We start from the raw sequence: 17,471 nt of genomic DNA, 5'->3' as shown, positions 1-17,471 counted from the left end.
ATTTATGTACCACTTAAAAGGGGTTTCACTTATTAATAAAGGTTATTAATGATATGACAAGCGAAGAAAATTACAGTTTTAATTGGACTACATCACAGGTACCGCGTCCGATGTCCCACAACCAGCAGATCAAGAATCAACTTCCGGTGACGGACTACAAAATTTCTGGAGACCATGATGATGAGTGTGCTTGCGAGGGAGCTCAGAAATTGTCACATGTCCTTGCCAAAATGCTGATTTCGAATCAACCGAGACTTTCTGTGTGCCTGTGTTATTGAAAACCTCTTAAATTTAATGATAGACATAAGATGTCTAATTTTATGTAGATAAATATGATTAAACCGAAAATAATATTCATAATTTATTATCGTCAAAAATGGAATATATATCCATGTAAATAAAATAATATTCTTTCTCAATGGTGTCAGCTCATTAAAATCTTAAGATATTAAAGAATGCTATAATATAATTTTGTATTATGTTCAAAAATTTAACACTTATAGATGAAACTGGGTCGATTAAACGCCATGTGAACAATTTTACACTAATAGATGAAACTGGGTCGATTAAACGCCATGTGAACATGAAGTCGATTAAAGAACACTATAATATAATGTTTTTCTCATTAAATAGAACATAACACAGCAGGAAATTTAAATACAACAATCACATATAAACTGTTGTCGGCGGTTATAATTTTCGGCGAATAGACTATAATTTGAAACCAATATTGTTACCACAAAATACAGTTAGACCCGTTCTGGTTATATATTATAAATAAATCATAAAAAAGCTCTAACCCAAATTAAATGTCATAAAAAATTCTCGTAACACCATACTATTAAGATGTTCCAAAACACAACATACTTGAACATTTATATGCATTCGATCATTTTAGGACCTTATCTAACAGGATTCCTTGCGCACCCTAGTCTAATTAGGGACTCAATACATCTTGTTGCATGACTTATCCTCTTTGCATAGCGTCCATAAAATTGACTTGATTTTCTTACAATAAATCAGGCCTGGAGAGTGGACAAGTAACATTACTGTTGTCAATCCATGCATCAAGACATTGTTCATGAAAACATGACTACAGTTTTTAAGCTCCCTGGTAAGCGATTCGCTTCCATTGCAATCAAACCAGGGGATGAACTAGGGGGACCGAAGGCAGCCCCGGTCCCCGCCAACTGCGGAATAACCCCAAAATTTTAATATAAAATTTTAAAATTTACTATCAAAAATTTTTTTGGTCCCCCTAGATTTAAAAAAAAAAAATTAAAATTGAGAATTGATTATATAAAATTTCATTAATTTTGTTAATTATTTCATTCAAAATAATATTGATTAGATAGAAATCATGGAATTTGTTCATTAATCTTAATAATTAATAAATAAACATATAAGATAAAGATAGTACAATTTGAAACAAAAAAAAGATGCTTAAAACTAAAGTCTAAAAATAGAACATACTTGTTCAGTTGTTCAGCTCCGGTCCCAAAACCCCCAATACACACTATACATACAAGTTACAAAATTACAATCCCTAATATCATCTCTCTTTATCTACTCTACCTTTGCATCTAATCCGTAAATATGAGTAAGAGAAAAGAGATTATATCCTATTTTCAACCCAAGAAGAAGCAAACAACTACTTGTGAAGATGAAGAACCTTCTTCCGCCTCAATTGAAGTCACTGGAGATGGAGTTGAGATACTAGATGGAGTTCACATTTCACTGCTATATGTAGTTTGATAAGAATGTATGGTGCTACTCGCTCGGTTTTAATTGACGTTGCTGCTTAAGGGATAACTTTTTCTCAACGAGGTGATGCTTTAAGTGCTATTAAAATGTTAATGTCTTATGAATTTGTATTTATTTTACATGTGGTTAAGGAGATAATGGCTATTACTGATCTACTTTGTCGAGCATTACAACAAAAGTCTTAAGATATTTTAAATGCCATGCATCTGGTTTCTACTACAAAGATGTTGATTCAAAAATTGAGAAGTGATGGTTGGGAGAGTCTCTTAGAAAATGTGAGATCATTTTGTGAACGACATACTATCTTGATTCCAGATATGAATGCTCCCTACTTTAATGTGCTTAAATCTCTTCGTCGACAAGGAAAACAAAAGCAAATGGTGACAATGGAACATCATTACCGAGTAGAAATCTTTACAACTGCCATAGATCAACAATTACAGGAGCTAAACAATAGATTCAGTGAACAAATGACGTAGCTTCTCATTTTAAGTGCATCAATAAATCCTAGGGATGGTTACAGGTCTTTCAACATAGAGAACATTTGCAAGTTAGCTGAAAAATTTTATCCAGAAGATTTTTTGGGAGATGAAAAAATCCATCTACAGTGTGAACTACAACATTATGGGTTAGATGTTCCGGTTCATCCAGATTTGAAGAATCTGTCTACTCTTGGTGATTTATGTCATGGATTGGTAACCACAGGGAAAACTGACATATATCCATTAGTTGATAGACTATTATGCCTTGTCTTGACTCTTCCAGCATCTACTGCAACATCTGAACGAGCTTTTTCTGCTATGAAAATTATGAAAACAAGTCTTCGCAATCGAATGGAAGATGAATTTCTTAGGGATTATTTGATAGTGTATATTGAAAAGGAGATTGCAGAGACCATTTCTGCCGAGGAGATCATTGATTCTTTTTATTTGATCAAAGAAAGGCGTGCACATCTCAAATAAATCGGTATGTTTTCTACTTTTATTTATTTTGGTCCCCCCATGTTAGATTCCTGGTTCCGCCCCTGATTCAAGCACACCGCGCACTGATCCTTAATCTTTCACCGGAAGTTGTTTCTTGATTGTTTCAGTTTTATATGACAAGGGACGTGGTATTAGTGATGCAGACCAGTTAAACTCGTAGCTCTCGGAGTTGACACTGGTTTGCGTTAGGTTTGGAAGCTGGGAGTCAAGAGAGGAATATGCCATTATGTTACGAGGAAATGAGAAGTTTGAAGAGCCAAGAGAGAGTTGCATACTTGCATGGGTATAAATAGATAGAGGGCCTTTGACAAAATTTATTGTTCGAAAATATAAATGTTCATTTTTCAGTACCAGCATACGAGGAAAGTTGACTTGCCCGCCAGGAGGAACACTTACTTGTTTTGTCAATTTGGGCATGCATAGGTTTCATATGGTTTTATATTCTTAAAATTATGGTTTTTAGATAACTGAGGTGAAACTATACTCTTTATTATTAGCGAAATCATGTATAATTTGGTGCTAAAAGTATTAAATTACCAAATTTGGTACTTACGTGACATTAGTTGATTTATATTCTTTATAAACTTTGTTTTTAACACAAATCGACTTCCATTCTTTGTACATTTTATTTTCTTTGCAAACTACTAAGTAAATTACTAACACATATTAACTTATATTCTATGTAAACTTTATTTATTTATAAATTATTTTAAATATTTTTGAAGTTACGTTAAATTAAGTAATATAACATATATTTACTTTTATTTTGAAAAACTACTAACTACAAAGTTATAAACTATTAACACATATTTTCTATTAGTTAGTGTCAATCCTAGTGTCAGTTTACTTTTAAATTGCATAATATTATTTTAAAAATAATTAAGTAATAGCAAATGACTTTATTAACATTTATTAACTTTTAAACTAAAAATTATTAATTTAACAATCATATTTGTTACTGTCCATCACAACGTTTCTTTACTTAAAATTAAAAAACATATTTCAACAATCACAAATTTATAGGCTGTATATAGATTATATTAAGTAATATTAAATTAAATTTAATAACATTTATTTACTTTTAATTTGTAAATTAATTTGTATCGATAATTAGGTAATATTAAATAAACTATATTGAAAAGACTAATTATAAGATAATTATCAAATAATATTAATTAATATTAAATTATCTAAAGAACATATATTTGGTTCGTAAGATAGAGATACAATTCGTTTCACAAAAATAAACTAATATGTTAGATTTCTATATCAAGTAAAACAATGCAAAACTATAATTATAGTGGAAAATTTCATAACTGATTCGATTCTTTTTAACCACATAACTATTTTTTGCAAGTACCAATTTAATATATGATATTAATGTAATATATTAATTTTAATTCGTGTTTCGCACAGATTATGAATAATTCTCTACAAATATTAATTTTATATTTTTAGTCTCGGGCCCGTGTTTCGCACGTGTTATCAACTATCAACTATCTATACTAATAAGCGAAACCATATTAAGGTCCCAAATCTTGGTACTCACTAAAAAAATTATACAACTATTTCTAAAATTTTATGTAATAAAATCTCAACAGACAAAAAAATAACTTTTACTCTCTGTAAATTTTATTTTCCTTCAATTTTTATTTGTTGCTGAAAATCCAAGCGTCGGTTTACTTTGAAAGAATCGTATTAGTAAGTTAACATGTCAGATTTGTATAGATAAATAATTAGGCGCATGCATAACTAGAACTATACGGTGAAATTTTACTTACACTTAACTTCAATTTTTTTAACCCCATATTTTAAGAATATTTTATCTATTATATTTAGATCTGTATATTGCACCAATTATGAGTTTCAGTTTTATGCAAATAATAATATGATACTATTATTTTTGATTTCGGGCCGTGCTTCGCACTGGTTACCAACTAGTATATTTTTATAAGTAGATTCTTTGATGAACAGTTTTTTATATAAATATTATTTATAACCTTAAAAATAAGAATCTATTTTAATAAATGTTTGAGTACATACTTTTTTTGGGGGAAAGCTGGAGTTTCATTACTAACGTAATTCTAAATATTAATAGAAACAGAACTCTTATTAAAAGTGACCTCACTATAAATACGATTCCCTAGTAAGACTATGGGCGACCCCATTTGCATATTGTCTAACAAAGAACAAAGTAACTTTTACTTTTTGAAGTCATTTCAGCACGCTACGGCATTCCTCCACAATAGAAACATAAAAAGATTTCATTGGAGTTGAGCTCTTAATTGCTTGAATCACAACCAAGTAATCAGCTTCCACAATAATTAGCTCCCCAGACATATGCTCACTCATGGAGCGCTTCCTTTATCGACATTGCTTCTACTAATAGAGGAGAAACAAGCTGAGGATAGAACTTAGCAGTGGCTTCGAGTGGTAAACATTCAGAATCCCAAGCAACAAGACCCATGCCAACACCTTCCTGATCCTCAAAGACAGCTGCATCAACCCATATTTGAACTTCATTTGACCGAGGCTTGACCCAAACTATTGATACATCTCATTCAACTTGAGGCTGGAGAGGAACTGTAAAAATCTCTGTTGGGCTAATTTCCACTGTGTAAGATACCGCTTCATTGTTGCAACAGCTCTATTGATCGTCGATATTTTTTTGTTCCAGACCTTATCATTTCGAGTTCTCCATAGGTTCCAGCACAATGTGATACCTTCAGCTTATTTTTTTCCATCTTTATTTGCTAGAATTAATGCAAATCAACCCCTAAAGTCATCAACCTCTTTCAACTGAAAGTCTGGCATGAACAATTCCCAACACTGTTTAGCAAACGGGCACGATACTAGGCAATGAGCGGTGTTCTCTACTTCGGAACAACAGAATGAGTAAATCACTTCAACTTGAACATGTTTCATACTTAATTGTGACAATGTTGGTAAGCACCCTTCCAACTAATGCCATGCCAAATTTTGACATTTCGGGGGGGGGGGGCTTTAATATTCCACAATGAGAAATATTATTCGCATTATATGATCTCCAAGCACCCTTCTGCTTTTGTAAAAAATTATAAGGACTCTTCACGAAGTATTCACCTGTGTCCTCGTGTCTCCAGAATAAAGGCATCTTGAGCATCTGACTCATATAACTTTGTTTTGAGAACGCAGTCTTGGTCCTTGATGGAATATATATTTATGTACATTTTAAATGATTTTTGTTCCCATATTAATTATATTTTGCATTTATTTGGATTTTTATTAATTAGATTTTAATATTTTATTTTATAAAGGAAGGAATCCCAAAATGGAAAGGATTGGACCTTAATTAGAAAAAAATATGGATTTTTTGGGTTACACGCGCTATACTTATTGTTTGGGCCATATTTTGAGTTATGCATATCAGATTTGGGTGATTTAACAGCCACACGAAGATAACAAGATTATCTTTCATTCTAGATAGGCCCGAATATCAAATTTCACTTTGAGCAGTCCAGATCATATGAGAAAAGTCAACTACAAATTTTGACTTTGAAAAACCTTTTCAGTTTGGGAAATTTTTGTTTATTCCTAGAAATAATAAAAATAATTTTTATATTAGTTTTATACTATTAGAGATAGAAGAGACGTATCTATAGTCACCAAGATAAGAAGCCAAGAAGAGGAGAAAAAGGACTTTATGCTTGGAGATTTCAACGTCAACAACATAGGGATAATTCTTCTAACTCTACGCTTTGTATTGTATTCTAATCTTCTCATGAACCTTGTAACTTTTATTATGATTATGGTTGGCTAGATTATTATTGTTTGATGGCTGTTTTGAAGTCCTAAACTTTATAACAATTAAACAGTTTTGATTTTCAGAGATATGTTCTTGATTGTACCTATATACACGTCAATGTTTACAGAGACGCATGAATTAACTATGTGATATGGTCATCCAATTATGTTCAGTAATCTTTTTATGTGGTCATGGGATTAGTTGTATAAGTGTGTAATTTATTTTCACCTTTCTATGTGGTCATAGGGTTATACAGGTAGCAGAATTTATTTCTATGTGGTCATGAAAGGTTCTCTATAGGTATATTTCGAAACTTATCAGAAGAATTTTAGAATTGTGTCATGGGTTTATGGTGGATTTACATATTTTCCAACATGTTTAGTTTATTGTCTACATACAAATTTTTCGTTGTTTACTAGTTTATTAGTTACTAGATAAATCAAACAAATTTCATTCTTGATAACATTAGCAAAATAGAAGATAAGTGAGCTTTTGATCCTCAACGTAGAACGATACCCTACTTATTTTAAATTACAATCGACACAAAAAGGGTTTAAATTGAGTTACATCAGCCCCGAGCATTAAAAATATCTTTGATAACATCCATATCCCAATATTTCCTATCTATGCAAAACATCGAGTCAATCGTTTTGTTATCTATTTCTTGAGAGGTTGAAGTGACATAAGAGTTCACATTAAACATTCACCAGGCTTGTCCCACAATTTGAATATGCTCCCTGCTTCGAATTTTCCATCGTACACCATCCAATAACAGCTGTTTTGCTTCCATTAAACTTCTTAATATAAAGCTCGGATTATGCCCCAATTTCAAGTTTATAAAATTAGTATCCGCAAAGTACTTGGCCTTGTAAACTCACGACACTAAACTATGTGGATTAACAATAAATCTCCAACCTTGTTTTCCCAATATTGTAATGTTGTAGTCTCTAAAGCTCCTGAATCCTAATCCACCTGCAGTTTTATGTTTTGATATCCGGTCCCAAGACATCCCACAAATCTATAATTTCCATGTATCTTATGATTGATTTGTACCCCATCGGTATTTAGATAAGCATTTTTCTGCCGCTCTTGTGATTTTTAAGGGAAATAAAAACACGTTTATTGCATAAGCTGGAAATACTTGCACTACCGACTTGATTAACAACTCTTTACCTGATTTTGAAACATACTGCCCATCCTAGCTTCTAATACGATTATTGACTTTCTCTTTTAGAAACCCCAAAATTGCATATTTATTTCTACCAATAACATTCAGTAACCCCAGGTACGTACTCTGATCATTAGCCTCGATCATTTGCAAGCCTTGACAAATCAGTTGCCTATAGATGAGTACATGCTTAATAGTTAATAAACTTTGAATTATGATCAACACACATGGCAGTGGGATTAAATTACAATTTTCATTAAATAAATAAAAAACATCATTTCATTGAAATAAAGTAGTGTTATACTGAGTGCTAAAATAAGATCCGGCAATAAAAGTTACTAAAATACGAAGTTTTGGTTATTACCATGTAGTTAAATTAATTAGTATCACTCCAATATCGGATTCTATTTACTACAACTACATAATTAGATAATATTTATTTATTTAGTGTCACTTTTTAATTTTCACCCGCGTTAGATGTCGTTAACCACAAATTAAATATCTATTTCATTATAAAATTTTAGAGTAAATAATACTTTACACCCCTTATAAATATTCAATTTTTCGGTTTAATCTTAAACTTTTAGTTTTGGAAGAATGCATACCTTAACTTTATATTTCACTTCATATTGTACCCTTTTAAAATATCCGTCCAAAACAATCATTATTGTTAGGGGTAATGTAACATCCCGACTTTTTTGGGATATTTATTCTAAACAAAAACTAATAAGCGGAAACACGATAATTCAATTTTTAAATCAAAATGATCAAGTGTCTCAAACACGAAACATCAAAACTCAATACATAATTCAAAGTACTAAAATTTGAGGCGCAGCTCGTACAATAATTTCATAATAAAGTTCAATATGAAATAAATAGAAATCCAAACAGCATGTCCAAGTAATCTTTATTCATTACGAAAGTCCAAACCTGAAATGTATACATAAAATTTGCTACAAAGCCCATCAAGTAACTGCCATTCGACAACTCGCAAATATTTTCTAAAACCATTTTCAGACTTTAAATCAATTACAGTTCCAAAATATCGTAGTCATATCTATTCCACAGTTATAAATTTCGGTCACACTATGCCAATGGCACGACTTCTATAATTCGATCAGGGCTAGTTTACATCCCTCACTAAAACAAGGCCTAACAAGGTATGTATGTGTTCCGGAACGTGCGTAAATTAGTTCTATGCGCCACACTATCCAGTGGCCGGATTCTATAAATCGATAAGTAACTAAAACTGGTAATATCTAAAAAGTCTTTTCTATTTACAATATCACAATTTTCGATAATCAAAATTAATCAAATATTTCTGATACAGAAAAAGCGTCGAATAAAATGAATCAATTTAAATACAAGTTAGTAACGAAAAGTCACTTAGCTCAAAAGTGAGTGAACAATAAACATTTAATACCCAAGCATAATTAATCACTTAATCTGTTAACAAATATACGCCATGTTAAGATCAAATAACAACAAAGTCACCCATCAAATTTAATTACAGAAGCTAAACTTTAATACTTAATATAATATAACTAAACACAGGTAGACTCCACAATTTAATTCGAGCGGCGAGAGACGTAAAGAATGCTCAACTGAATCTTGCGAAAACAAATTAATAAATAAACTAACTAGACCGGATTACAAGCAGATAAATAAAAATGTAAAGTAAATGGGCCTAGAGACCAAACAAGTCATGCATACTGTTTAGTCTTAATTAAATAAACAAAGTATGACCATCGTAGAAACTTCAACACTCATATTAATTAATTAATTAATTAATATTACAATTAATCATAATACACAATTAAGCTCAATATGGCATGCATATTATATTAAAAAAGAACCAATTAATCTCATATAAACATACAAGTATTTGACCATTAATTTATTATTCCACTACTTGTGCCAAATATGAATCATCATGTTTGATAGCAAAAGTAATATATAGTAAACTAAAAAATGGTCACGAATTTTTCTCAAAATAATACTTCACACTAAAAGAATCAAGCTCTAATATTTTTATTAAATTAAATAGCAAAGTTATAATATATAGTCATGTAACAATCAATATAAATATAATTTAGATTCTAACAAATTTATTTTCATGCATAATTTCAAAATTAAATCATATTTACAAAAAAAATTAATAAATCAGAGTACTAATATGACAAACACGTAAGTCAAAAAATTAATATACTTAAAACATATACTTGGCACAAAACTCAACTAGCATGGCAAGCTTATAGTAATGCAGTTTGAAATTAATACAGAGAAGATTGTAAAGCATATTTACAGTGTATTAATCTAAACAAAATTACTCTAGTGGACAAGTCACCTAAAGTAAAATAAAACTCAACACATTCATGGTTCTTGCAGGAATTAATATATCCAAGCAGTCATATATATATACTTACATGTTTTTTTATTAACCACCAAAAGAATACAAAAATATGAGATGACGTTCTCCTTTTAAGCAATAAACTACAATATATTTTAATTAGTAACAAGCAGGCAATGGCAGAGCAAGCATATAAAACTAATAATAAAAGAAGCTCGCAGACTAGAGTACCTATTGGACGAATTGATGAACCCTGTACAACTCTTTTTAATCATCTAGCAAGTTGTTAAATAAGCACATATAAAACCCTAATAATATCCCTTAATCACCTCCTAATTAGTATCATTTAATAAATATTTTTAACTAAAATTAACTTCCTTCCATTTTTAGCTAATAATTCAAATTTCAAGATAATAAAATTTCCATATATTCATTTAGTCAACTAAAATAAAATCTACTATCAAATTCTTGTAGGAAAAAAAATATAATTATAATTAAACAAATTAATGTAATAAAAAAAATTGGGGTGTTATATTCTACCCACCTTGAAAAATTTGGTCCTCCAAATTTCTATTCTAAATAAAGGCATGCATAAATTTTTTAAAAATAATTCGTACCTTAATTACGATTTCCTGTAAGCTATAATACAATCCCCTTTTCCCTTTTTGGTGTCTACCCCCTTGGTGGTGGATCGTTGGGACATTGTGAGCTCGTGTCCAACCTCCCCACAATGAAAACAAGCACCCAGGTTCCAACGACATTCTTTATCGGCATGATTCCCACCACACCTAGTGCACTTATCTTGATTTCCTTGATTACCCATTTGATCATACGCATGTGGTTTCTTGAGTGGTCCCCCTTGAGATGCTTGACCACCAGTTGGAGCGAACCTCTTCTTGTTCCAATTATCTATTGCCTTTTCGGATTCTGCTAAACCCCTCTCGATCACCAAGGCTTTGTTGAGAACAATCTCATAAGTCTGAAGTTCAAATGACGCCACTCCAAATCGAATATTACTTTGCAATCCTTCCTCTAACCTCCTTGCTCGACTTGCCTCATCCGCAACCAATATTGGTGTGTACTTAGCAAGTTTCGCAAACTCCGCTTCATACTCGGTAACTGACTTCCCACCTTTTTCAAGTCTGATAAAGTCCCTCTAATTATGTAAGCACGTCATCCTCGGAAAGTAATTGTCCTCTAAAGATTTCTTAAACCTTTCCCACGAATGTGGTTCTTAATTTGATTTTGCATGTGCCTCATTTTTCCTTTTCTCCATAAGCCACCAGTCAAAAGCATTCCCTTGAAGTTGGTAAACAGCAAGTGTCACTTTTTGTTCATCATTGCTGCCAAGTAACTCAAAGGTCTTCTCCATCTCTTGAACCCACATCTCAACTATCGCCGGGTCCGTCGCTCCATCAAAGCTTGGTTGGTTAAGTCTTTTGAATTCCGAAACTATGGTTGGTTGCCTCAGCTGTTGGTTTCCTACTAGAGCAGCTAAAGTTTGTGCTAGCTGATCAAATGCTCCACCATGGTTATTGTTTTTATTATTGTTATTGTTCTAGTTGTTGTTTCCACTTCGTCCACTCCGTATAGTCATTTTTCTATCAAAACAAAAATAAGAACTTATTTGATATATAAATAATTACGCAAAGAGTCATTATTTTTAAATAAATATAACATCCACTTCTCAAACACCTCAAATAATCAAGTGAAAAAATCTTAAAGTAGCATTTAGGTCTTACAATGCAATTATAATAAAACTTAACAAAATCCAACTTATTCCAAATAAAACTTAATATCTGAAGGAAAATTCCCAAAACCAAACAAGATAAACAAAGATAGATCATAAACTAGCTCATTCTAGAGCTTCTTCTATCTTTCTCCTAGTCTCTCCAAGTCCATCTCAAAAAACTTGAATAAAATCTTTTGTAACTCTCCCAAGCCACGTAACAAGCCAGCGCCTTGACAATGGCCAACGAAAAACCATCTATTACACGTTCATGCTTTCGAGTGTCCATCTCCAGGGCTCTCTCAGCTTTCTCGCTTGCAATTTGGAGGTCTTCTATGGCTCTCTCAGCTCTATCATTTACAATTTCAAGGTCCCGGACATTCAAATAATAATCTTTTAAAATATCCTAACATTCCTTTCTTAACTTACTCTCGACTTCTACAGCTTCTTCATTTCTAAACTTAAGTTTAAGCTTAAGCACCACATTTTCTCCCATTGCCCTCTTCAAAGCATCACTTCCACGTGAATGGCTAACACTCTCAATAAAAGGTGATTTTTTAACAGGTTCCTCGCTATCATAGTCAAGCATAGGGGCATCCTCATGAACATCAATGGAGACTTGTGGTGATATTTCTTCTATTTGTTCCTCGGGGTCTTCCTCCGGGTCTTCCTCCATATCCTCATCAAATCCGTTAGCAAGACCCCACACATTATCATTATCGGCCATCTACAAATGTCCAAAATGTAGTATTAATACTTACAACCAGAAGGTAACGATTCCAGTGTACTTAACCCATACAGGATCTTAAACCTAAGCTCTGAATACCATCTGTAACATCCCGACTTTTTTGAGATATAATTCTAAACAAAAACTAATAAGCGGAAACACGATAATTCGATTTCTAAATCAAAATGATCAAGTGTCTCAAACCCAAAACATCAAAAGTCAATACATAATTCAAAGTACTAAAATTTGAGGCGCAACTCGTACAATAATTCCAGAATAAAGTTCAATAAGAAATAAATAAAAATCAAAATAGCATGTCCAAGTAATATTTATTTTTTTTAAAAATCCAAACCAAAAATGTATACACAAAATGAGCTACAAAGCCCAACAAGTACCTGTCATTCAAAGACTCGTAAAAATTTTCTAAAATAATTTTCAGACTTTAAATCAATTACAGTTCCAAAATATCGCAGTCATATCTATTCCACAGATATAAATTTCGGTCACACTATACCAGTAGCACGGCTTCTATAATTCGATAAGAGCTAGTTCACGTCCCTCGCTAAGACAAGGCCTACCAAGGTATCTATGTGTTCCGCAACGTGCATAAACTAGTTCTATGCACCACCTATCCAGTGGCCGGATTCTATAAATCGATACGTAACTAAACTGGGAATATCTAAAAAGTCTTTTCTATTTACAATATCACAATTTTCGATAATCAAAATTAATCAAACATTTCTGATACAGAAAAAGGGTCGAATAAAATGAATCAATTAAATATAAGTGAGTAACGAAAAGTTACTTAACTCGAAAGCGAGTGAATAATGAATATTTAATACCCAAACATAATTAATCACTTAATCTGTTAACAAATATACGCCATGTTAAGATCAAATAACAACAAAGTCACTATCAAATTTAATTACAAATCTAAACTTTAATACTTAATATAATATAACTAAACAGAGGTAGACTCCATAATTTAATTCGAGCGGCTAGAGACTTAAAGCATGCTGAACTGAATCTTGCGAAAACAAATTAATAAATAAACTAACCAAACCGGATTACAAGCAGATAAATAAAAATATAAAGTAAATGGGCCTAGAGACCAAACAAGTCATGCATACTGTTTAGTCTTAATTAAATAAACAAAGTAAAGACCATCGTAGAAACTTCAATACTCATATTAATAAATTAATAAATTAATATTACAATTAATCATAATACATAATTAAGCTCAATGAGGCATACGTATTATATTCAAAAAGAACCAATCAATCTCATATAAACATACAAGTATTTGACCATTAATTTATTATTCCAGTACATGTGCCAAATATGAATCACCATGTTTGATAGCAAAAGTAATATATACTAAACTAGAAAATGGTCACGAATTATTCTCAAAATAATACTTCACACTTAAAGAATCAAGCTCTAATATATTTATTAAATTAAATAGGAAAGTTATAATATATATTCATGTAACAATCAATCTAGATATAGTTTAGATTCTAACAAATTTATTTTCATACATAGTTTCAAAATTAAATTATATTTACAAAAAAAATTAATAAATCAGAGTACCAATATGACAAACACGTAAGTCAAAAAATTAATTTACTTAAAACACATACTTGGCACAAAAATCAACTAGCATGGCAAGCTTTTAGTAATGTGGTTTGAAATTAATACAGAGAAGATTGTAAATCATATTTACAATGTATTAATCTAAACAAAATTACCACTACAACATTTTTGCAATCATACAACTGTTTTTTTTCGTTGTCTGACAGGTACAATTTCCGTTGTCTATCCAACACTCGTGTGATCGAAGGTTGGACAACGGTTGTTAATACAGTTGTAATAAGGGAGATTCAACAACGTTTTTCAATACTGGTTACAATCAATAAGGCACAACAGTTACTCTTTATTAACCATTGTTGGAACTTTATTAAAACAACTGTTTCTTTATTCAACTGTTGTCTACCTAACTTAACAACAATGGTTTTGTAGAAAAACCATTGTTGTTAACTTATTTAATATTATCATAAACAACAGTTTATAAACTTCTTTTCTGAATATTTTTTTAAAAGACAATAGTGAAAAAAATTTAAACTGTTGCAAAGAATATCAAAAGACAACAGTTTTTTTTAAAAAAAATATGTGCAGTGAGACATACAACGGTTTTTATCATTTTTAAGTGACTTTCACACAATTGTTTATAAAATTAATCTCATTATTTAAAATAAACCAATTTTAAAATAAAATTATATAATTATAATTCAATTGTTATTTCACAATTGACATTAAATTTACAATACAAAGGTTCTCTACAAGAATTACAAGTACAACAAAGTTTCATTAAAATTCACCAACAAGTTGGTAGTTACCAGTAAAATTCACTTTCACGCCAATTAGGTCCAGTTCTTTAAAATGCATTAAACTGGCTCCATAATAAGCTTCATCAATAAATAGAATGTTACTAACTTCAGAAGCAGCTTTCCACTTCTGGTTATATAAAACTGATTTATATGGGGCTCTGTCACCTTGGCTAGTCCTTAGCTATTGCCCACCTTTGATTCTACCAGCTCTCTTAGCGGGGGAAACTTTAAGTCTTGACCATTACTTCCAATCTCTAACCATCTGAATATTTCAATTCAGATGCTTTATAACCATTGTATAGCTGCAATGCTGAACTCTGCAAATAATAAATAAAAAACATAAAGTTGTGTAACAAATCATGTAAATATATAATAAGGATGAATTGATAATCTACGAGTCTAAGAACGTGTTCAATACAAAATGAAGATTACAGAATGGATTAGTGCTTATTAAATAGAGACGCAATTCAAATAAATGCAATCCAAGTTCAGAATCTTACCTACAAGGTGATTTTCTAAGGAACCATTTGGCATGTATTCGTAGACTAAGATTCTTTGTTGGCCATCAGCACAATATCCCAAAAGATTGACAAGGTTTGGATGGTGAACAATACTAAGTGTCAAAACCTCTGCTATGAACTCTCGATTTCCTTGATATCCATTTATGTCAAGTTGCTTCACTGCGACAATCTGAAGGACACAACCAAAAGCAGAGTTAAGATTGAAAAAAATTGGTGCATAGATGGAGGAAGAAGAAATAAAATAATTACTTTACTAGTGCGTGTTATCTGTCCTTTGTACACCCTCCCAAACCCTCATTCTCCTAATAGCAGATCAGGATGGAAGTTCTGTGTTGTAGCAGCTGGTGTTCTTAATGGAATCAGTACGCACAATTCTACAGCATATTACAGGAATTATTTAGGTTCCCCAGTCCCTTTTTTCGCAGTGGTTGTGAGCACACACACAACACATGGCTTGACATAAGTATGTGTAAGATGATTACCAACTAAATTGTGCTATTATTTAGAGGAATATAGATTAATATTATATGTGTTCTGCTATGCCTATAACCAAACTTGAATGTCAAAACTAATGGTTAGTAGCAAGCACACAATGCAATAAATTTGATGATTTTGCGGCTGATAAATCACCCATCATTTTCAACATTCACAACACAATCTTGAGCACATTTAAGAACCTACAACAGAAAAAAATAACCAGCATATAATTACAATCAGTGCATGCTCCTTTTATACTATTCACGACTCAAATATCATTTAACATAAAAAAAAAGAACCCAACTCGCAACATGTATCGCAGTTTTTGTTTTAATTCAACACAACTCTAGCAGCACATTTCTGCCATTAAAATAGACCACCCAAGTTTTACCCGAAGAGAGAGAGAGATCAAATTTAAGACCAACGCAACGACAATCATATATTTTCAATTCAAAGAAGCTAAACATAATGTATCAGAATTTGGAACAAGGAAACACATAATCAAAATATGCAAACATACTAAGTTATAAGTTGACAATAGTTTATAATGTTCTTGCAGACTAGCTTACATTAAAGCTTGCATCTCTTAGATTATTAGAATTACAACATTTTAACAGGAGCAGTTACAGGCTTTTACCTGACAAGGCCCAACTTGAGTATACACCAAGAAATCTGTGGCCAAGATTTCTTCTTGGCCTTCATCAACAAAACTCTAGCCCAAGTAATCCATCCTTCCCATGACATTCTCTTGTCCCATGGACTTCCCCACTCTAGCAGAAGTGTCAAGCTTTTCTCAGCTTCTTTCTCAGCCTCTTCATATCTGCACCTCCAGTCCTCCACAGCTAACATTTGTAACAAATTAAACTAAATGCAACTAAAAAACTACAATTGCCTAACAAACACAAAAGACATTAGAATTAAAGCTAAAAAACATCAATCATGATACCATATTTCATTTCATTTGAGCTTAACATAGCAAATTGAAAAAATACAAATTGTAAATTGTGAAAATATAAATACCTTGGGACGTCTATCAATGAAGAATTTAATGAGCATCTTGAACCCTAATTTAACATCCTTCCACTCCTCCAAATCACAAAACCCTAACAAAATCCCCAAAATCCTAACCACGACTCTCAAACTCGGGGCTGGTTCCAATGACGACAATGGCGGCGACGGAGGCGACGGAGCTGGTTCCAATGACGGCGATTGCGGCGGTTTCGAGGGTTTCGAGTTAGGGTGAAATGGAGGAGACTGAGAGGGGATTTCGGGTCAGGTTGGTGAGAGTAGGGAATGGGCTGGGCTTAATCGATGTGATTTTGAAAATAAAAAGGTAAGAAACCGGAGATAGAAGAGTGGCAGAGGAACAATGAGGGAGATGAAGGCGGTCAGAGATAAGATGGGAAAGGGAAAGGGAAATTGGGGGATCACACAAAAAATGAATTAAAGGAAAAAAGTGAGAGATAAGGGGGGAAATGAAATTTGGAGGAAGGGGGAAATGAAATTTCATTGGAGGGAATGGAAAAATTGGGTGATAATGGGAAAATAATTTAATAAATATTTTAATTTATAATTTTTTTT

The 17,471-nt window shown here is 31.9% G+C and overlaps 1 protein-coding gene across 1 annotated transcript; it reads right to left on the bottom strand.

Annotated features, from left to right (window-relative positions):
• Positions 1 to 10,671: 10,671 nt before the first annotated feature.
• Positions 10,672 to 11,436, bottom strand: LOC141720005 (uncharacterized). Its single transcript, XM_074522367.1, has 2 exons — positions 11,305 to 11,436; positions 10,672 to 11,205 (listed from the first exon to the last, which is right to left on the bottom strand). The coding sequence occupies exons 1-2, from the start codon at positions 11,434 to 11,436 to the stop codon at positions 10,672 to 10,674; spliced, it is 666 nt and encodes a 221-aa protein (XP_074378468.1).
• Between the last annotated feature and the right edge of the window lie 6,035 nt (positions 11,437 to 17,471).

This window comes from Apium graveolens, chromosome 4 (assembly GCF_009905375.1).
Source record: "Apium graveolens cultivar Ventura chromosome 4, ASM990537v1, whole genome shotgun sequence".
NCBI classification, from domain to species: Eukaryota; Viridiplantae; Streptophyta; class Magnoliopsida; order Apiales; family Apiaceae; genus Apium; species Apium graveolens.
This window is presented reverse-complemented; position numbering and strand designations above follow the sequence as displayed.

What these genes read in the sequence shown, in the direction of transcription:
- LOC141720005 (XM_074522367.1), bottom strand. Translation starts at nt 11,436, where the DNA reads ATGTGGGTTCAAGAGATGGAGAAGACCTTTGAGTTACTTGGCAGCAAT. An exon ending in TGGAGAAAAGGAAAAATGAG is followed by an intron (nt 11,206 to 11,304) that starts GCACATGCAAAA and finishes TTACATAATTAG; the next exon opens with AGGGACTTTATCAGACTTGA.